Source organism: Muntiacus reevesi, chromosome 3 (assembly GCF_963930625.1).
Source record: "Muntiacus reevesi chromosome 3, mMunRee1.1, whole genome shotgun sequence".
NCBI lineage: Eukaryota > Metazoa > Chordata > Mammalia > Artiodactyla > Cervidae > Muntiacus > Muntiacus reevesi.
This window is the reverse complement of record NC_089251.1, coordinates 261,899,457-261,921,903: the sequence shown is the minus strand read 5'-3', so window position 1 is coordinate 261,921,903 and position 22,447 is coordinate 261,899,457. Positions and strand designations below refer to the sequence as shown.

The following is a 22,447-nucleotide window of genomic DNA, read 5'->3' as shown; positions in this document are numbered from 1 at the left end:
ACACTAGTGGTTTGATTTATAAAACAAGGGTTTTACATACAGTTGCTTTTGTTTGCCTGTATTCCTTTTTTTCCTGACGTGTTCTACTTTGCTTTGGAACAGGGCGCTCAAGGAGAGAGGGGTCCTGTTGGCTCTTCAGGACCTAAAGGAGGTCAGGGGGACCCAGGACGTCCAGGTGAACCTGGGCTTCCAGGTGCTCGGGTAAGAACACAGCAACTTTTTGCTACATCAACCCAAGGACTATGCTCTTGAGAATCCATTTTAAAGGTTTTTTAAAGGTTTTATTTTTTAGTAACTTGATATCACAACTTGGAGCATTTTTTTTAATGGATTTGGCTTTATTCCTTATGGATTGTTTGTTATTTTTATCATGTACAGAAAAAACTAGTAACTTCTAGTCTCCTTTTTTCAAAGGGGTATGTATTAATAAATTTACCACTTGATTCAAAAAAATCCAATTTATCAATTTTTATAATTTTCCTTTATTTGCTAATAAACAACAATTTGACTTTTACCAGAGAGTGTTCCTGGTAAATTTCACTTTTACAAAATGTCGTTTGAAAATTCATTTGAACTATGTAAATACTCATATTCAGTTGTCAGCAATGCCCCTTAAAGAGAAAAAATTATACAAAAGTAGCTTGGAAAGAGAAATTTGGCTCAGTGTAAGTTCTTTATCTTGAACCCTGCATTAGAGGTAGGAGTAAAAGTCTCCTACCCCCCTTTCTCTCTCCTTCTATGTGAGAACCAATCCTTGGGTTCCTCTTTGCTTTGATAATCTTCTCTAGATACCTGGTGAAGGTGGAATGCCCACTGGATGGCCAATTACTTTTAGTAAAAATGACTCCTGACTATAGATTTTAAACTTGGAGGACTCTGAAGGATATTAAGAACCTGGTAGGAGGCATAGCTATTGTATTTCTTGAGTTTGCAGAGACTTGTACCTGGGCCTTCGCCTTGCTAGGACTGGTATACTAAGTCCAAGGTGCTGTTAAAAAAAATTGGTTACCTTGAGATTTCAAACCAGGGTGGCCCCTTGCACTTCACATGTAGACGGATTTCCTCACATGGGCTCCCATTACAGGAGGCTTGGAGACTGGCCCTGAAGGCTGTGCTGGGCGGACTTCTCCCGGTGGAGGCTTCCACCTTGTGTTGGCATGTTGTGTTGTCTGCCCTGTATCCTCTGGAGCCAGTTTGGGTGAAGTCCATGGCGGAGCTCTGAGTTTGTCTAGAGGAGCCTAAGGTTCCTGAGAGCAGGCACTGCAAAACAGGACTGGATCTTTTAAATGCAGTGCTATTTTTACTCTTTAGAATCTTTACTTCAGCGGTAGGTCAGCAGCAAACTGACAGTTGCTTTTAATTTTTAGGGTCTGACAGGAAATCCTGGTGTCCAAGGTCCTGAAGGAAAACTTGGACCTTTGGTAAGTGATTTAAACAAAAGTCCACCAACATTAATATTTCTCAATAGACACGCAGCTTGAATGGTAAGATCCTTAGTTAAGGTTAATGTATGTTGAGCAAACTTTGGGAGACAGGGAAGGATGGGGAAGTCTGGTGCACTGCAGTCTATGGGGTTCCAGAGTCAGACATGACCTATCAGCTGGACAATACCAGTGTTTTTGATTGTGTGGGTGCTGATCATGTCTGAAATACACCCTCCCCTCCTGGAAGGAAATCCTAAGGCTCTGAGTATTTTCAAATTGACCAAAAATTGATCACACATTGAAATAAATGTTTGAGATTGTGATTACTTCTCTGACATAAATGAAAAAGTTGAAATGATGTATTTATGAATATTGGTAGAATTTGTCTATTAGTAACAATCTTGTTTCTTGATATCCTTCCAATCTTATACATTTAAGAGATAAGTAGGTATAAAGTTTGACAACTCACATATTCTGGGCCCTTCGTTTATATTGTACATGTGAAACAGAAGTCCTGAGTTTTCATTACCACACATAAGAGTAAATGAAAGAAGAGAAGGATTTCCCCTATTAATATGAGAGTGTAAAGATATAAAGATGAAATGTATATAGAATAAGAATTAAGTCTCTGTTCTAAGCACTAAAATATCTCAGCATTATTTTTTTTAATACTCAACTATTCTGGTTTACTAACATAAAAATGTAGCACAATTTAAAGCTTATATAACTTTTATAGTATGCAAAAATGAGTGACAGTTTGGGTGCTGTGATACTTAGAATTGATGTGAAACTTGCATTCCTCCTGTCAATTTTGTAGGGTGCTCCAGGAGAAGATGGCCGGCCAGGTCCTCCAGGTTCCATAGGAATCAGAGGGCAGCCTGGGAGTATGGGTCTTCCAGGCCCCAAAGGTAGCAATGTAAGTACCATGTCTAATGTTGCCATCTCATCATAATCCTCACTTGCTATAACAACTGTCAATCAGTTGTTATTGAAACTAAAGTTAGTTTGTATTGATTCTCTAGGGTGATCCTGGAAAACCTGGAGAAGCAGGAAATGCTGGTGTTCCTGGGCAGAGGGTAACTAACCATTTTATGCTAAGGGAAAAAAAAAATGGAATTATCCAAATTCTCTTGGCCTCACCTCAGATATTATCTCTCTGTGATGCTAGGGAGCTCCTGGAAAAGATGGCGAAGTTGGTCCTTCTGGTCCTGTGGGGCCCCCGGTAAGTTTTATTGAGAATATATTCACATTACATTTGTCAGTGATGGTTGTCTTATCTCTAAGACTTGACTTTACATACGGATAAGTTTCAGGGGGAAGCAAATAAGAAAGTGCAAGGTGAAAGAATTTCAGTTATATCTTTTGATAGCTGAAATAAAAAGGCATCTCCTTGCCTTTTTATTTTAAGCTTCTATGAATGTTAATGGCAAAAGCTACCTCATCATCTCTATGTTGTCACAGTTGAAAAATATAGCAGCTAGGAAAATAGTATCTGACAAATATTTTATACTGTATTTTATTTAAAATATGCCTATTTTTCTAATATTAAACCTTATAGAAATTTATTTAAGCTGGAAGATAATTATGAATAATAATACATTATGTTATATATAATTATGAATTATTATGATAGAAGTTATATAATATAAACATATAAATTTATTATTTTCTACTTATTATTCCTTATTCCTTAAAGGAATAATATCTTGAGGTTTATTTTCATCCTAGGAGTCTAAAATCTGTTTATCATTTGGCATGTTTATTTGTTTTGAACTGGGGCAATTTAAATATCTTTCTAAAATGTTAGCTTGGCTTAGTTATTTTAGTTTTGAAAGTTTGATTAATACTTTTTATAACACTGAGAAACTATAATGGAAACATTAGATTGGGTATACAAAAGTAAAGAATTTGTCTGTGTCCAATAGTCAGTTTTCCCACAAATTTTACAGTTGACTGCAGACACTTATGTTTGGATAAAGAAAGGAACACGTTGTCAGTTTCTTTGCTGGCTTTAGGAGGTATTTTCACACCATGAAGGACTTCAAACAATACCATTAGGTGATTTTTAGGACTAGTTTATTATCTGGCTAAAGTGAAAAACTTGTGATTGGAAGAAATGCAAAGAAATATGAATAATTGGGTAGTTCATGCAGAGAGGAAGCGAGTAACCCCGCCTCCTGGGGTTCATGGTTCTCTTTTCTTTGTGACTCAGGGTCTAGCTGGGGAGAGAGGAGAGCAGGGTCCTCCAGGCCCCACCGGCTTTCAGGTATGCACTGACCCCATCTTCCCTTCCTTCTTCCCTCAATAAAATGCTTCTTTATGAAAAGGATAAGGTTGAACGATGTGACATTCTATAATTTTCAAAGAAGCAATTCCTCTTTTAGTAAATAGGATAGACATTTGGATGAAATCAAACAATTTTGTTCAAAGAACAGGAATACACTTTCCCTGAAAAACTGACCAAAACCCAAACCTTTTAACAAATTAAAAATTATAAAATGCTTTTGATATCTCAGCAAGATTTATTTAACTATATTAAGGCTTATCTAATTTATTGGTGTCTAAAATTTTTCTTTTAAATGTTTTATGTTGTATTGAGATATAGCAGATTAACAATGTCGTGACAGTTTTTAGGTGAAGGAGCTCAGCCGTAAATTTTTTTGTTGAACAAATTTTCGTGATTTATCTAAATATGTTGGTAGAATATTTAATAGCATTGGGTAATCATAATTTGGGGAAAAAGTTTCAGGCTAACTTTCCATATTTATTCTATCAGCCTAAAATGTTGTTCTGAGAGCCGTTAAATACTTCACAAATATAAAGAACCTATTGCTACATAATCATTTTTGCTAAGTGGTGTGCAAATGAAAATCTGCACCCACAAAAGGATTAGCTGCTGTGTTATATTGGAGGGTATAGGTTTATAGTTTTATTTTGCTCAACTTTTGTTTGAACATGATACATGTTCTTGAAAATAGTAAGGGAGCTCCATACATTGTAAAGGGTGAAGTGTTAACACTAGTGGCCTATTAACTTCCATGGAGACACAGGTTTATGTTCTTACTTTTACTTTAGGGGCTTCCTGGTCCTCCAGGGCCTCCTGGGGAAGGTGGAAAGCCAGGTGATCAGGTAAGTTTTTGAGTAATAAAAGTAGTAATACTAAAAATTTCTGACTTATAATATCACTTACTATGTGTCAGGCTTTATTCTGCTTTGCTTTAAATTAATTATCTATTTTAATCCTCAAAAGAACTTTTATGTACTAGGTATTATTATAATCCCCATTTTCAGTTCAGTTTAGTTCAGTCACTCAGCTGTGTTCGACTCTTTGCCACCACATGAACCGCAGCACACCAGGCCTCCCTGTCTATCACAAACTCCTGGAGTTTACTCAAACTCATGTCCATCAGTCGGTGATGCCATCCAGCCATCTCATCCTCCGTCGTCCCCTTCTCCTCCTGCCCCCAATCCCTCCCAGCATCAGGGTGTTTTCCAATGAGTCAGCTCTTTGCAGCAGGTGGCCAAAGTACTGGAGTTTCAGCTTCAGCATCAGTCCTTCCAATGAGCACCCAGGACTGATCTCCTTTAGGATGGACTGGTTGGATCTCCTTGCAGTCCAAGGGACTCTCAAGAGTCTTCCCCAACACCACAGTTCAAAAGCATCCATTCTTTGGCTCTCAGCTTTCTTCGTAGTCTAACTCTCACATCCATACATGGCTACTGGAAAAACCATAGCCTTGACTAGACAGACCTTTGTTGGCAAAGTTAACGTCTCTGCTTTTTAATATGCTATCTAGGTTGGTCACAACTTTCCTTCCAAGGAGTAAGTGTCTTTTAATTTCATGGCTGCAATCACCATCTGTAGTGATTTTGGAGCCCCCCAAAATAAAGTCAGCCACTGTTTCCACTGTTTCCCCATCTATTTGCCATGAAGTGATGGGGTTGGATGCCATGATCTTAGTTTTCTGAAAGTTGAGCTTTAGCCAACTTTTTCACTCTCCTCTTTCACTTTCATCAAGAGGCTCTTTAGTTCTTCTTCACTTTCTGCCATAAGGGTGGTGTCATCTGCATATCTGAGGTTATTGATATTTCTCCCGGCAATCTTGATTCCAGCTTGTGCTTCTTCCAGCCCAGCATTTCTCATGATGTACTCTGTATATAAGTTAAATAAGCAGGGTGACAACATACAGCCTCGACATATTCCTTTTCCTATTTGGAGCCAGTCTGTTTTTCCATGTCCAGTTCTAACTGTTGCTTCCTGACCTGCATACAGACCTTGCTTCTCAAGAGGCAGGTCAGGTGGTCTGGTATTCCCATCGCTTTCAGAATTTTCCAAAGTTTATTGTGATCCACACGGTCAAAGGCTTTGGCATAGTCAATAAAGCAGATGTAGATGTTTTTCTGGAACTCTTGCTTTTTTGATGATCCAGCAGATTTGGCAATTTGATCTCTGGTTCTTCTGCCTTTTCTAAAACCAGTTTGAACATCTGGAAGTTCACGGATCACGTATTGCTGAAGCCTGGCTTGGAGAATTTTGAGCATTACTTTACTAGTGTGTGAGATGAGTACAATTGTGCAGCAGTTTGAGCATTCTTTGGGGTTGTCTTTCTTTGGGACTGGAATGAAAACTGACCTTTTCTAGTCCTCTGGCCCCTGCTGAGTTTTCCAAATTTGCTGATATATTGAGTGCAGCACTTCCGCAGCGTCATCTTTTAGGATTTGAAATAGCTCAACTGGAATTCCATCACCTCCATTAGCTTTGTTCATAGTGATGCTTCCTAAGGCCCACCTGACTTCACATTCCAGGATGTCTGGCACTAGGTGAGTAATCACACCTTTCTGATTTTCTGGGTCATGAAGATCTTTTTTGTACAGTTCTTCTGTGTATTCTTGCCACCTCCTCTTAATATCTTCTGTTTCTGTTAAGTCCATACCATTCTGTCCTTTATTGAGCCCATCTTTGCATGCAATGTTCCCTTGATATCTCTAATTTTCTTGAAGAGATCTCTAGTTGTTCTCATTCTATTGTTTTCCACTATTTCTTTGCATTGATCGCTGAGGAAGGATTTTTTTTTTTTATCTCTCCTTGTTATTCTTTGGAACTCTGAATTCAGATGGGTATATCTTTCCTTTTCTCCTTTGCTTTTCACTTCTCTTCTTTTCACAGCTATTTGTAAGGCCTCCTCAGAGAGCCATTTTTCTTTTTTGCATTTTTTTTCTTGGGGATGGTCTTAATCCCTCTCTCCTGTACAATGTCATGAACCTCTTTCCATAGTTCATCAGGCACTCTATCTATCAGATCTAGTCTCTTAAATCTATTTCTCACTTCCATTGTATAATCATAAGACATTTGATTTAGGTCATACCTGAATGGTCTAGTGGTCTTCCCTACTTTTTCAATTTATGTCTGAATTTGGCAATAAGGAGTTCATGATCTGAGCCACAGTCAGCTCCTGGTCTTGTTTTTGCTGACTCTGTAGTGCTTCTCCATCTTTGGCTGCAGAGAATATAAGCAATCTGATTTCGGTGTTGACCATGTGGTGATGTCCTTGTGTAGAGTCTTCTCTTGTGTTGTTGGAAGGGGGTGTTTGCTATGACCAGTGAGTTCTCTTGGCAAAATTCTATTAGCCTTTGCCCCGCTTCATTCTGTACTCCAAGGCCAAATTTGCCTGTTACTCCAGGTGTTTCTTAACTTCCTACTTTTGCATTCTAGTCCCCTATAATGAAAAGGACATCTTTTTTGGGTGTTAGATCTAAAAGGTCTTGTAGGTCTTCATAGAACCGTTCAACTTCAGCTTCTTCAGCGTTACTGATCGGAGCATAGACTTGGATTACCGTGATATTGAATGATTTGCCTTGGAAACGATCATTCTGTCATTTTTGAGATTGCATCCAAGTACTGCATTTCAGACTCTTTTGTTGACCATGATGGCTACTCTGTTTCTTCTAAGGGATTCCTGCCCACAGTGGTGGATATTTTGGTCCTTTGAGTTAAATTCACCCATTCCAGTCCATCTTAGTTCACTGATTCCTAGAATGTCTACGTTCACTCTTGTCATCTCCTATTGACCACTTCCAATTTGCCTTCATTCATGGACCTAGCATTCCAGGTTCCTATGCAATATTACTCTTTACAGCATTGGACCTCACTTCTATCACCAGTCACATCCACAACTGGATGTGTCTTTGCTTTGGTTCCATCCCTTCATTCTTTCTGGAGCTATTTCTCCACTGATCCCCAGTAGCATGTTGGGCACCTACCAACCTGGAGAGTTCATCTTTCAGTGCCCTATCTTTTTACCTTTTCATACTGTTCATGGGGATCTCAAGGCAAGAATACTGAAGTGGTTTGCCATTCCCTTCTCCAGTGGACCACATTCTGTCAGACCTCTGCACCATGACCTGACCGTCTTGGGTGGCCCCAGATGGCATGGCTTAGTTTCATTGAGTTAGACAAGCTATGGTCCGTGTGATCGGATTGGCTAGTTGTCTGTGATTGTGGTTTTGGTCTGTTTGCCCTCTGATGCCCTCTCTCAACACCTACCCTGTTACTTGTGTTTCTCTTACCTTGGATGTGGGGTATCTCTTCACGGCTGCTGCAGCATAGGTGCTGTTCCTTACTTTGGATGTGGGGTAACTCCTCTCAGCTGCCGCCCCTGACCTTGGACGTGGGGTAGGTTCTCTGCCACCACCCCTGACCTTGGACGTTGGGTAGCTCATTTTACAGATGAGGAATATGAGGCACATAGATATTAAGTAATTTTTCCAAAATCACACAGCCAATATGATGTCAAGTGCTTATAGGATTGTGTTATTAATCACTAAATATGTCTTATTGGAACTGTAGAATTTTACTGGAGACTTCATAAACAGTTTTGAACAGAAAATTACCATTTTATTTATATCATTTTACCAACATATAGGTTTATATAATTTATGTTTCTTGGAGTGATTTATTCATTCATTTAACTTTTAAACAAATATTTGCTGAGCACTTTGTCCTAAGCTCTACTAAACTTTGGCCTTAACCAATTGAATAAGATGAATTGGACCTTGCCTTAATTTTTATTTTAATAGCGACAGAGAGTATAGAAAGACAGTTATGACAATAGCATGTTTTAAGTGCAGTGATAAGGGAGGCACTATGTATGTGTAAATCTAGAGGATGCACCTAATTCAGACATTGGAGGTTTAGAAAAAATTTTCCCAACAAAGTAGTATCTTTTATGTAATCTGAAGGATAAATGATGGTAAGTCGGGAGGAGGGAAGGTAGGAAAATATTCTAGGAAATGGAAACAGCAAGTGCAAAGGTTTGCTGATCAATTTAGGTGCTGAAAATGTTTGGTAAGTCAGAAATATGGTAACAACTTGAAGAGGATGAAGATAAGGTTAGAGGATGACAGGGAAAGTTTTAAGTCTAATTTGTTCTTATTACTAGAGTAATGGGAAGCTAAGGAAGGGCTTTTAATTAGAGAGAAATACTATGAAATTTGGGCTTTAGGAAGATTATGCCACAATGAAGATAGTACATTTAAAGGGATAAAACTGGAGGCCTACTTGATAAAGTTATTATTTTTATTAAATACAAATAACATTTGTATCATTATTATAATACACAATTGAACTTGTAATTTTAAGTGACAAATTTTCCTTTAGTTAAGAGCTTTTAGTTAAGACTTTTAACATAGTCATTACTGCATTAGTTTGAACTTACAATTTCTAGCAGAGTGTGTTGTCTATATTCTGTGTTCAAGAAATATTTAGTAAATTGAATTAAGTTGTTCTTATTTTAAAGATCAGTACTTCATTAGTTTTAATTTCACTTTCCTCTGCTAAAAGTTTTTCATATTCCGTTAGGAAATTAAAGTTCTTTTGCTTTGTCACTAAGTAATGTACTATCTTTGTGAGATAATATTTTGCCTGTGCTCATTGCCAAAAAGCAGTCATCCAGGTATTTCCATATGATGTATATATGATATCCCCTCGTTTATAAAAGTATACACATTTTTCTTTACTCAATATTATGGACTTAGTCAGATGTCCAGTAATGTATTAGAGAAGAAATTAGGTATATGATCTGGAAAACTTGCTAATAAATATCTAAAATTTAGTTGAAAGTTTTTCATTTTAAAAAATGTATTTTATAGGGGGTTCCTGGAGATCCTGGGGCAGTTGGCCCATTAGGACCTAGAGTAAGTATTTTCTTCTTCTTTTTTTGATTTACTGTGTTTCCATTGGCTTCAGTTTATAAAACCATCTTTCATCTTAAACTTGGCCTTTATTTTATTCATTGCAGTTCTTTTACATGATGAAAATCAGTCTGATGAGAAATAGTCTGTGCTGTGAAGCCAGCATATGCTTCAAGTTCATTTCTTCTCACTAAATTAAAAAATTGAGTCTTAATGGTTGCTCATCTCTAAATTTTCTCCCAGAAGTCACTTTTCAGATTTCTGGAAACATATTTAAATCCATTTTCAGATCAAGCACTGAGACTGTTTGTCATTTCTGTGTTGTATAGGGAGAACGAGGAAATCCAGGGGAGAGAGGAGAACCAGGAATAACTGGACTTCCTGGTGAGAAAGGCATGGCTGGAGGACATGGTCCTGATGGTCCAAAAGTAAGTGTGGTAGTGGGCTCAGTAATTTTTATTAATTAATTTTTTACTTGTTAAAATATTTTATTGCAAAATAGTTGCTTTACAATATTGCGCTGATTTCTAACTTACCGGTTAATAGACACATGATGGTACTAGAATTTATTTCTCTTGTTTTTCCAAAGAAATTTCTTTAACAAATATTTAAAGAGCACCTACTTGATTTTCTTTGATGTTAAAGAGTCGGGTATAAAGGGGTCTCTTCCTTGATGGGGTTTATGACGCAGTACACAAGGTAGTGATATTTCCTCATATACAAAACAATTTCCAAAATTTATTTATATGTTTCCCTAAGGACTTTTATTTATAAGCAGAGGCAAGAAATGGAAAATTGCATAATTTATTAGGAGATGTTCCTAATCATATGCTCCATTTCCCTTGTCATAGTTTCTGCAGTTCTGCTCACCAAATGTATAAAAGTATGTCATTTTTGAAATCTGAAAGTATAATGCATTATAAAGCAAAAATCAGCACCATTTCCTTTTGGGTCCCATTCTAAAGTTGGTAGAAGATAATGTGGCCATTTTCAGTGCAAACTACTAGAGCAGAAATTTTTGCGATCAGATGTTAGATACCTTATCACCTTCAGAGATTGTGTAAGATTGTGTAAGATCTACTTCAGTTTCACTACTGAATAAGCCTGAAAACCAGCTTCATTTCATGGGTTCTTTAGAGAGAGAATGGATGTACTCTCTAAATGTAATGTCTTCTTTTTCTTATTAGAATCCTTATGATGTTGCCAATAAAAGAAAATAAAAAGGCAATTCTTTCATTTTTGTTTGAATCAGTACCCAGTTTTCCCAAAGAGGAAATCTGAAAGCAAAGCAACAGTCAAAACAGAAAGGTATTATTTAAAGAAAAAATAATGACCTCAGAGACAGTTTTCCCAAATGAAAAATATAAGCATTAGGTTGAACCATACGTAATTTCCAAGATTCTACATTTTGGTCTACCAAAACAGGGATTCCATGTGGCTAAACCTTAATATATAGATGAGCTTACTTATTGTTGGTTCATTTTAGGGCAGTCCGGGACCACCTGGAACCCCTGGAGATACAGGCCCACCAGGTCTTCAAGGTATGCCAGGAGAAAGGGGAATTGCTGGAACTCCTGGCCCCAAGGGTGACAGAGTAAGTTTATTTATTTATTTATTTTATTCATCCATTTAGATTTTCTGCTGATAATGATTTTCTGGGCAGACTTTTACTTCTGCCATCCTAAGTTGCAAGTCGTTCATTCTTTCAGTATACATGTACTTAGAAAATGCAGTCCCAACTGCATTGCTCCCACCGTTGTTCTAGGCCCAAGGGGATACAGCTGTGAACATTAGAGATGAGCTCTTGCTCTCATGAAGCCTCCATGCCAGTGTAGGAAGAAGACACGTAAGTGAATAAATGGCATTTTGTGTGTTTTCGCAGGGTGGCATAGGAGAAAAAGGTGCTGAAGGTACAGCTGGAAATGATGGAGCAAGAGTAAGTGAAACCATTCTTTTCAGTGGCAGGGCTAGGAATCAACATCATCATTACTGTATGAGTTTGCCAGAACTTTCTAGAATAAGCCTCATGTTTCTGTGGTGGTCAGGATTTGGGAGAATGATGAGATCTGAGATTTGACATTGATGGCCTGTGGATATTCATTTGCTTACCTTGAATTAGAACAAGCCAAAAAAAATAGAGTCATTATTGAGAGAATGAAATAAGACATTTTTACTGTGCATATGAAATTGATGCTTTAAGCAATGGGGCCCTCTTTTTCCTTCTCTATCATATTTATTCTATATGCAAAGTTTCTGTTTATTAAAATGCTAATCTAATGAGTCATCTTAGACTTCCTTCCAGTGTAGGCAAGTAGAGTTTTACCGAGTAACCAAAGGTGTGGTGAATGTTTCTCAAAATTCTAGATGTCAGGTGTGAGAAAATTACTGCACAATGAATCATCATTAATGAGACTGAACAAGCGAAATGTAAAGGAGGATTGTTTAATGCCCTTCCAGAAATTGAGGCTTAACAAGCTTTATGTCCTCAAAACTAGAATGTATTTGCAATTCTAAGGATAATCAAACAATCAGAACGAAGATATATTTTCAGACATGAATGATTCTCTCAGGTAAGAGCAGATAGTTAGTCACTCAGATAGTCAACGTTTTCTGGAAATAGTGCCTGATATTTGCTAAATAGTTTCTGATTCAGTATGACTTAGTCTGCTGTTAGTTGTCATGCTCTACCCTGACAACAGCAGTTGTGCTATTAAAGAAAGAAATGACACTGAGCTGCTGTTAGTATTTTGATTCTGCCCATTGAGTCACTATTAATACACTGATTATATTAAATTTTGATTTAAAAAAGTATATTATAGGAAAGTTTTAGCCTTATTATAATAATTCCTTTTTTCTTTTTCTGGAAAGTTAGTTAAAGGTGAAACAATTTAGCAAACTATGAAGTCAAAGTATCTTTGCCTTTTAATTAAATCTAACATTCCATTCAATATTTCAAAAGTGGCCTAAGTGAATCTGGTTTATTGTTTGTGCTTCACATCACAGTTGGTCTGGAGTGCACAGTAAATAATGAAGAGCTGTTTGAAGGAATGATGTGCTGTCAGTTTATTTTAAGGAGAAATATCCATCTATTGCTCCTTTGAACTATTGAATACTTTGAAACTGCAGTGCAATAGGATCAAGATTTAAGCAATGACTGCTTAATTTTTAGTGAGGGAAACACGTTGTTTCAGGCAAGAAGCAGAGAATTTATCTCATATAAAGGGGAAAAAATTTTAGTGTAGTCGCCTTTATATTCAATCAAATCTTTTAAGGAAGTGTATTAGGTGAATGGCAGAATATTGTTTCGTTATAGATCTAGAGAATTTAAGATCACAGTTTTCTCATGTTCTTGTCTTAAAATACAACATAAAATTAAAAAGTCATTTTATTCCCTAAGTTTCTTCTGTAATGCATACATAAATTAAATGGCAAAGGAGTATCTGAGTTTCTTGTGAAAAAGCAATACACAAATATCAGAGAGAAAACATGTTTTAGGAAGGGCTCCAATGCAGTGCAGCAGTTTAAAAACTGTGCTTGTGTGTCAAGAAAACCCCACGTGTCGCTCTGCTATACTCTGAGCCAAAGAACATCATCACCTTCAGGGCAGTGGGGTGGTTCCATTCATTTTCATCACAGAGGAATGTGGAAAACAGGGCTTTAGCACAATTTCACTTTTCTAAAAAATAAAGGAATGATATTTCACTTGTATAGTTTAAGAAAAAAGTATTCTATAGAAAATAAGAAAAGCCTTTTCAGTCTATTGTCAAATTTCAAATAGATATTAGTAAAATTAAACAAGCTAAGAAACACAGAAACATTGTTGAAGGATAGCACTGCTTTCAGACTAATGTTTGAAGACAGTGTTATGTATATAGATGAGTTGAGTTGGATGAAACAGATTGAAACGTTTTGTGGAGAGAATCCCCTGGGAATTGTTTTAGCCTAGATGTAAAAATATTGAGAATATACAGATTGTATCATTTATTACAGGTAATGTTTTACAAAAGCAGTCATCTGTAACAAAATAGTACCTTCTTTGTTTGTTTAAATGTGGAGATTTCTGCACATTCTTTTCCTCAATATGCCTATGCTATGTTCATTGACAGGGTCTTCCGGGTCCCTTGGGCCCTCCAGGTCCTTCAGGCCCTACTGGAGAAAAGGTAATGTCAAAAGTTGTTATCTTGTGGACTCAAAATTCTGAGATCTGAGTGCTGGCTCTTTTTCATAACGTTTTCTCTTTCATAAAATATGGTGGCTGGGCTAGATCATCTCAGAGTTCTCCTCCCATCCACCCAATGTCGAGCACCATGTTCTACAATTGTACTGTGTTTTCCCGTTGCTTTGGACAATAACCATCCAAAATCTGCTTTTCAGGGAGAACCCGGCCCTCGAGGTTTAGTTGGCCCACCTGGCTCCCGTGGCAATCCCGTAAGTGACAGTATTTTGATGTTCTGTAGTTGAGATTGAGCAGTAAAAGAAGCCATCATTTTGTCTTGATATTTATATGAAACCATGCCTGTTGGGTTAGGTTACTTTTAACTTCCTGGTTTTCACCTTTTACTTTTCTTATTACACTTAAAAAAAAAATCAGTGTATTATTTCTATACAGTCTATTAAGTCTATGTAAGCAGCTCATTTACTAAATAATCAGAAGCTTCTTTGAGACTTGGAATTTTTTTTTTTTTTATGACCCTCATCTCTATATCACCCTTAGGAGTCTTCCTCAAGCAACATGTCTAATTTCTCTATATGTACATTTCAAGACACTACAGATTTATAAAATTGTATTTAAAAATACTGTTCCTATTTAGAATAATGTGTGAAACCTACAGTAATGTTTGTCTTCTAGGGTTCACGTGGTGAAAATGGCCCGACTGGGGCTGTTGGTTTTGCTGGACCCCAGGTATGATTTTTAAATGTCCTGAATTTACAAATGATCATTCTTTTTGCTACAGCAATGAATTTAATTATCACTGTCATTTGTTTTGAAGGTATATTCAAGATTTTGGAAAACATAGTTTTCTAGGCAATAGTCTCATTTTCAATACTTTTTTTTTTTTTTTCATGAACTGGCACACAATGGATGCATCTGCATTATTTTGAATTATGTACTTTTATAATAAACAATGTGGTGGCATAACTTACTTTTTCAGACTGTCTTCAAAGATCTCATTGGGTGTTTTTTTTTCTTCTAAGCTTTTATACTGATTACAAATCGCCGTTTTGTAATATATGAATAAATGACAATTATTATGAAAAATTTGTCTGTAGGTGTCGCAGCCGTTTCCTTATTTATTTTTTGGTGTAGGGTCCTGATGGGCAGCCTGGAGTGAAAGGTGAACCTGGAGAGCCTGGGCAGAAGGGAGATGCTGGCTCCCCTGGACCACAAGGGCTAGCAGGATCCCCAGGGCCTCATGTGAGTTTAAAGTAAAACAAGATACAACTTGAGTCCAGTTCCCACCGTTCAGACCTTGTGTTTAGACCATCTTTCTTTACTGCAGCACCTTTTTGTTTGTTTCTTTCTGTTTAGGGTCCTAATGGTGTTCCCGGACTGAAAGGTGGTCGAGGAACTCAGGGTCCACCTGTAAGTTGGTTTGAAGCTCTGGGAATTATGCATAGCTAGTCACAGATACCTAGTACTTTATAGCCATCTTAAAGTTCCTTTGAAGCTGTAACAACCAATTTTTATTTGTATATATTGCAGTCGAAAAAGTGCTGAACTTGGATGACAATCTGCATTAAAATTAGTTTTATGACTTTGGAGACCCAGTTTCCTCATATATAACCTAAATAATAGATTACCTATGGAAGAGGGAATGAATAATATGAACCCACTTTATGTAATTCAACAGAATTACATAAGAAATTCTAATGTGATCCTAGTGCTCGTCTTCAATATACTTGTATATGTTCAAGATAAATGGAAAGTGGAAAGAGAAAAATAGCATCCTTCCTACCAGTTAATCCCGATCCATTCACGAAAGCAGGATACAAGAAAAAAATTTATTGCTCACAACAGGGAAAGGGATATAAAGTCCTAGGTATCCCTGTAAAATAAGTAGGCCCTAGAAAGTATATATAACTATTTTTTATTTTAAAATTGCTTGTATGATATTATATTTCTAGGGTGCTACAGGATTTCCTGGTTCTGCTGGAAGAGTTGGACCTCCAGGTCCTGCTGTAAGTTAATTCAATAATTGAAATCACTGATAGTGGAACACACACAACACATAAAAACACACACAAACATACACATGTACATATTATAATGATACACACACATATATTTGAGTTATTATTCGTTCTTTTATTTAATCACTTAATGATTTGCTATCCTGTGTTAACAGTTCTTGTCCCAATAATTCATACAGGTATGTTGTCAAGCGAATCATCTTTAATCATTGAATGTTTCTTGGAGGAGCTTATTTGCAAATCCTTTTAAACTCCAGTATTTGACTATTACTTCATTTGGGTACTGAACACTCACAGTATTGTGTGGTAATAATCATTCCTTTCAGTTAGAAAGAATCTCTGAGATTATCTATAATAGAAGTTATTTTTTCATTACAAGATCAAGTCAGATAAAAGAAAATACATATTCATTGTTGGTGAAGAGCCTTATGGAGTTAAAATTCAAGTTAATTTCAAACACATTTTTTATTTTTTTGTGATTTCAAACCACATTTAGTTTTTAGTTGAAGTTTAGTTGATTTATAATATTGTCAGTACACTTTTCATAATAAGTCAGAGGTAATTGTCTGCAGATAATGAAATGAACCTACAGCTGTGTATTTTATTTTTTGTTTAAATCCACTGAATGATTAACAGGAAAAATGGACCTGTGAAGTGTGGGGTTCTGCTTCTGCAGCAGAGATCCCTGTATTAGGTATTCTAACATGGCTTCCACTTTGCCCTCTGGGCCTCTTCCCATGTTATACTAGGGAGCTCCAGGACCTGCGGGGCCCTTAGGGGAGCCTGGGAAGGAAGGACCTCCAGGTCTTCGTGGGGACCCCGGGTCTCATGGACGAGTAGGAGATCGAGGACCAGCTGGCCCTCCTGGTGGCCCAGGAGATAAAGGGGACCCAGGAGAAGATGGACAACCTGTAAGTTTGGCATCTTGGTTCTAGACTACCTCTAACTAGAAACTCATAATAACTACTGCCACAAAGAAACTGCTTATACATTATCCCGAGCACTTTTATAACCCTTTGAGTACATTGTGCTCTATAGGTTTTTAACTTACAATTCTCTACTCTAGGAAAAATTATATGTCCATTATATAACATTATAACATATCCATTATATCCATAACATATCCATAGCATATAACATATCCATTATATAACATTAATGGATGTGGTATTCAAAAACTAAACAAGAAAATAATTTTTGTTAAATATCTGTACTGAATTAAGAAAAAATTTTAAAGCAATTTACTGAATATATAAATGCCTCAACATTAATATGTTTAGATAGAGTCCAACTTCTTTTCTTTGTTTTAAAATTTTTGTCAGTTTAAAAGGAGGAAAACTGTCTGAATATTTACCTCTTTTATTCTGTCAATATTCACATTATCTTCAAGTTCTTTTAAACTAATTCTCAGCTTTAATAATGGTTTAATTGGTTCAATTCCAACCAGTTCTCACTTTTAAATAATGTTAGAAGCTCAGTGTGGATTACTCATTTTGACTGTTCATATATGGTATGATTTAGTAGAATGGAATCTTAATACTTACTTAATATTACATATTTAATATATTACTATGAGTAATAATAATACTCATACTTAATAACCTATAAAGCTGTCATCTATTATAAAGTTCTTGCATATAGTTTTCCCTGGAGAATTTCTTATTACAGTTTGTATTCAAAATTAGGGTCCAGATGGTCCCCCTGGTCCAGCTGGAACTACTGGGCAAAGAGGAATTGTCGGCATGCCGGGGCAGCGTGGAGAGAGAGGGATGCCCGGCCTTCCAGGCCCAGCAGTAAGTAGCTACACTGGTCAATACTTCATCTGATTATGTGCAATATCATTTGTGAAGGGAGAATTTATCTTTTTTTTTCTTAATAAATTTAAAATCTTTTAAAGGCACAGTGTATCTGAAAAACCTTTTGACTTTAAATGTCAAATTCTTAAGTACCTTTGAAAAATATATTTATTTAATCCTGGGACTAGAGACTTAGACAAATAAGGATGTGAATTTTTGGTGACTCTAAATCTTTCTTCAAAGATTAAAAATATCCATGGAGCTAGAGAGGAGGGATAATCTCCTGGTGAGTAGGTAGCCTCTTTTTAAATAAACATGCCTAATGGAAAAATCTATATTTCACAGTTCAGAGACTAAGTTTTCATAAACCATCAAAGGGAAGAAATAGTTGAGCTAAAGTAATACTGGGGGTGAAAGTGGGGTGAACTGTAAAGACAGATTCTGAAAGCAATCTCCTATTCCCTGGAGGGTGCTAAGAATTTCATATTCCCTGGAGTATGGATAAAAGTTTAACTCACTGTTAGCTTTGAAGAGATTAAATTTTACTGCTGAAAGTTTACACACTTGAGAAAAAAAATGATGTTTTTATATGGAATGTGGAGATAGATTTACTGCTGGCGTCTTGGAACTGGGGACATGTGAGATGAGATATGAAACCAGCAGGCTGCGAGTCTAGAGCAGCTTTATTGTTATCAGGAGTGAGCCAAGGAACCTGGAATATTTGGTCTCCCAATAGTGAGCTCAAACTGTCAGGATACAGAAATAAAGTGAGGAGACTAAGTGGAAGAGTAAGGATGAGCATATCTTAGTGACACAGATTCAAGACGGGCATCCAGATCTGAAAATAGTACTTCGGAGTAAAACCCAAAATGCACCTGAATTGGTGCAGGGGATAGTCCCATCGATATATCAGGATGGGTGTGGTAAGAAGTGGGCGCACCTCTGGGAAGGTACTGCAGTGATATTGGTGTTGTGTGATAACTACTCTAGAGAGAGACGCTGGGTGCCGTTTAAACATAACCGTTATGTGAACTGTCCCCTCAAGCTTCTTCAGAAGTGGTTGACGTATTTATGCTTTATTTCAGGGCACACCAGGAAAAGTAGGACCAACTGGAGCCCCAGGAGATAAAGGTCCACCTGGACCTGTTGGGCCCCCAGGTTCCAATGGCCCTGTGGGGGAGCCAGGACCGGAAGTGAGTACCGCAGTGAAGATCATCCTCCCCTCCTTGTCTGGTGTTATGGGGACATTTCTGAAATTTAGAAACTAATTTAGAAACTAGAAATTGTACGTTCGACATGAAGGAAGTTTTCTAGTGCTATTTTTTGATGTGTTTTTCCTTCCCTAGAGAGTTGACTAAATGATGACCTGAGAAAAAGATAATAAGATTGGTGTCTTGCACTGGCCTTCATCTCGTCAGGAGTCAAGCATTTTAGTTGGTTTAGGTTGTTGCCAAATTGTTTTGAAGGTGAAAGGTTGCAACTGTTTATTTTTTCCCTTATTATTTCATTCTGTAATGGCATATTTGTCAAAATTGCCAAGCTTTATGGTGATAGGATTAATATAATTGTTAAACCTTGTGAAGAGGGCCAAGTAAGTAGAGATCATTTTACTTAAATATCCCTGTATATAACGTTGTGGATATCAAGTTCCCTTAGGCTCTTTCAAGAGGAAATCAGCTTTTGGAAGGTGATCTGAAAAGTTACAGGTTGAAATTTCCTCTGTTCAGTGCTTTAATGAGTAAATTGCCAAACGTTTAGTGTCACATTTTCTTGAGAGAAACAGTTAATGCCTTTCGGAACAATTTTTGTTCAAATGGTAAAAATATAGTTCTGTGAAAAAAAGAAATGAAAATAAAACAGGAAAGGAAGACTATATAAAATGTAATTTAATGTCTAAACACAGATATTTTATTTTAAAACCTTAAGGATATTATTTGGGTAAGTAAAAGTGAGGGAAACCATTCACTGGTAATATAAAGAAAACAAAATACAAGGAATATAAGTGTTGTCTATTTATTTTGAATAATTTGATGTTTTTAAATAAAAATTAAAAAAGATGAATTTAGACTAAGTGTAGGAGGCACAGTAAAAGAAGTGTCTTGGGGTTTCTCTGGTGTTGGAGCGCCTCTGTATGGTTGTAGTTCCTCTGGGTCCACTGTTGAAGAGGTTGATTAAGCCGAGTATAGATCTAGTATGTTTCACAACAAACATTGATGAGCCCAAATTTGTAGCAATTCCAGGGCAGTTTTAAAGTTGAACTGCTGCATCAAATAACTGGACATCCTTAATTCTTGACTAAGGAATATGTACACAGGGAAATGAAAAAACACTGCACTTTATAAGCACTGTACTGTAAGTGGAAAATAGTGTCTTAAGTAAAACTATTTAAAATTGGCACCAAAAGTGTAAGAATGTGTTAATAATTTTACAAGCAAATCAGAATAATAGAAAGATGGCAGAAACTTTCTTCTACTGAAGTTTCCATAATTGCTAATTTGTAATGTGGAATAGAGGTGGAATATATGCTGTAATTTTTCTGGCAATTGAAATGTGATTTTTTTTTTATTATTCAGTTAATTCATTTTTCAAATATGATTCTTTATAGGGTCCAGCTGGTAATGATGGTACTCCAGGACGGGATGGAGCTGTTGGAGAACGTGTAAGGGCAATTTCACTGATCAAAAAATCTGAAATAATGTGCATTTGAAATCTCTGTAATACTAAAGAGTAAAAAACTGTTCTTTCTTCTCATCTTTATTCTTTAAGTAATTAGCTATGCAATCTTCAACAGATTTTCTGAACCTTGGTTTTTAAATACTTTAAATGTGATGAATATTTATACCATTGAGGACTTATGTTTTAAATATCGTGTTCAAAGTATCTCACAGGCACTCAAAGAAAGGGAAAGAAAGAGTTTCGAGGAATCCTGGGGCAAGGGTCTTTACAGAAGACTGTAAAGTCAAGGGAATGCAAATTCTCTTGGCATCTAAGTTTTTCCCAGGGTTGGTATTTATTGTCCAGTGTAGTAGTCTTCAGAGGTTTTGCTGATGTACCCCCAATATAATTTTGAAAATCTCTGAACCCCTGTGCATATTTTAAGTTACCATCATTTATTTTAATCATAAGTTTTGATAGTTATGTTGGGTCAGTTCTTTTCCCTCACTTTTTGTCTCCTTGTAGCAAAGAATTGAAACAACAGACTAAGACAGCTCAAGCAGGCAAATAGTACACTCTCAGAGCTGAGCAATCCGGTAGGAGCGGTCCTGCTGCATTTTAGGGTTTCCTTTTTTGTGCTTTGTTCCCTGTCCTAAGGAGACCCTGGAGCCTGACTGGTCCTGTCCCATGCAAAATAAGGCTTGTACCTAACACCAATCAGGGAAGGAAATGCAAATATGGTATATGTTCAAAGCCAATCAGGGAAGGGGGCGTGCTTGGGCATGTTTTCTTGCTGGAGGTCTTCACTCCAGCCTGAAGTGGTTTCCCTTTTTCATGGGCTTTGTCTTTCCTTTTTTTGCCCTCTGGATGTTTCTGCTAGTCGCCACTGTCGCTAATTGCTATCTTGGACTCCTTTTTCCTGTTCTAACTGTCTAACAGTTACAAAGGAAGTAGTTCTGGTAAATTCTAAATGTATATGTGCTTTCATCATACATATATTTTTTAAAGTCTTGGAGTTGCCAATTCAGCGTTTTCAGTGTATTTTATTACATGCCCATTCTCTAACCTAATTGCCAAAGTTTATCCTGGTTGCCAAACTATTCAGTCAAATAAGACTTAACTTCTGTTAGAAAAAAAGATCTGGCTCCGTTCTTCAAGTCAAATAATTATATTAATACATATCCACATAACTATAATCTCACCTCTGACTTCTTAAAGAGACAAGTAAGATATGGGGCCAAGTAAGACTGGGCAAAATAAAGAGCAGCTTTTCTTTCCAAATACGTCTTTGTTTTATTCTCAAGTGAACTGTGCATTCTGGAAAAGTCCTTGAGTTTGATGCCCAGGGGGGTTTATTCCTTGGAGCATTGTGCCATATTAAGGTTGCAGGTGGTATGATATATGCTTTTATTTCATAAAATGGGTGAAGGGTGATTATTAAAGAGGAAGTAGGAAAAGATGCTTCAAATCAGTTTTCTGAAAGAACTCATATGAAGTTGTAAACCTGGAAAGTGGTTTCCTTAGAATTTTCCCTGTTTTCACATGCTGGAAAATTTTTGTTTATGCTATACTAACAGTACAGATACCTCAGTGGGTCTAAGTCACATGCTGAATTCTGGAAGTGACAACTTCCATACCCAGCAATCTTGACTATGGGAATAATAGAGAGTGAGGGGACAGATGATATTGGAGGAAAATATCTTACCTTTTTCAGTTTGATTTATTAATATGTAAATATAAGTAGAACATTTAAGTAATATATAAATAAATTAATAAATAGAATGTTTTAAAAGGTGTATTATTTCCTTTCATGATTAACATAAGCATATAGAATTTTGCTGTTTTATAATAAATATTAAAAAGGTAATATCATGGTTTCCTTGTCAGGGTGATCGTGGAGACCCTGGGCCTGCAGGTCTGCCAGGCTCTCAGGGTGCCCCTGGAACTCCCGGTCCTGTTGGTGCTCCAGGAGATGCAGGACAAAGAGGAGATCCGGTAAGGAGAGTCAGTTTCACACTGACAGTCTTAAACATCAACATACTGTATTATGAGTATGCATATATGCATGCATGCAATGACATGTTTGCTTGGAATTATTTTTTCTAGTCTTAAAAATTTGATTTCTAATAGGTCTTCAAAAATCTTGATGCTTTGGGCTTTCATTATCTAAAAATGTTGTGATTTATAGGA

At 36.7% G+C, this 22,447-nt stretch overlaps 1 protein-coding gene across 2 annotated transcripts in view; it reads left to right on the top strand.

Annotated features, from left to right (window-relative positions):
• COL5A2 (collagen type V alpha 2 chain) overlaps nt 1–22,447 on the top strand; it is a 148,486-nt gene that overhangs the window by 112,724 nt on the left and 13,315 nt on the right. The window contains exons 25-46 of one of the 2 annotated variants that reach the window (XM_065931911.1): nt 103–201; nt 1,368–1,421; nt 2,242–2,340; nt 2,447–2,500; nt 2,593–2,646; nt 3,637–3,690; nt 4,500–4,553; nt 9,573–9,617; nt 9,944–10,042; nt 11,101–11,208; nt 11,497–11,550; nt 13,721–13,774; nt 13,989–14,042; nt 14,464–14,517; nt 14,923–15,030; nt 15,145–15,198; nt 15,741–15,794; nt 16,556–16,717; nt 17,492–17,599; nt 18,688–18,795; nt 20,208–20,261; nt 22,145–22,252. In XM_065931911.1, coding sequence (XP_065787983.1) covers nt 103–201; nt 1,368–1,421; nt 2,242–2,340; nt 2,447–2,500; nt 2,593–2,646; nt 3,637–3,690; nt 4,500–4,553; nt 9,573–9,617; nt 9,944–10,042; nt 11,101–11,208; nt 11,497–11,550; nt 13,721–13,774; nt 13,989–14,042; nt 14,464–14,517; nt 14,923–15,030; nt 15,145–15,198; nt 15,741–15,794; nt 16,556–16,717; nt 17,492–17,599; nt 18,688–18,795; nt 20,208–20,261; nt 22,145–22,252 — 1,692 coding nt within the window. The remainder of the gene's footprint in view (nt 1–102; nt 202–1,367; nt 1,422–2,241; nt 2,341–2,446; nt 2,501–2,592; nt 2,647–3,636; nt 3,691–4,499; nt 4,554–9,572; nt 9,618–9,943; nt 10,043–11,100; nt 11,209–11,496; nt 11,551–13,720; nt 13,775–13,988; nt 14,043–14,463; nt 14,518–14,922; nt 15,031–15,144; nt 15,199–15,740; nt 15,795–16,555; nt 16,718–17,491; nt 17,600–18,687; nt 18,796–20,207; nt 20,262–22,144; nt 22,253–22,447) is intronic. The other variant, XM_065931912.1, reaches the window with a different exon arrangement.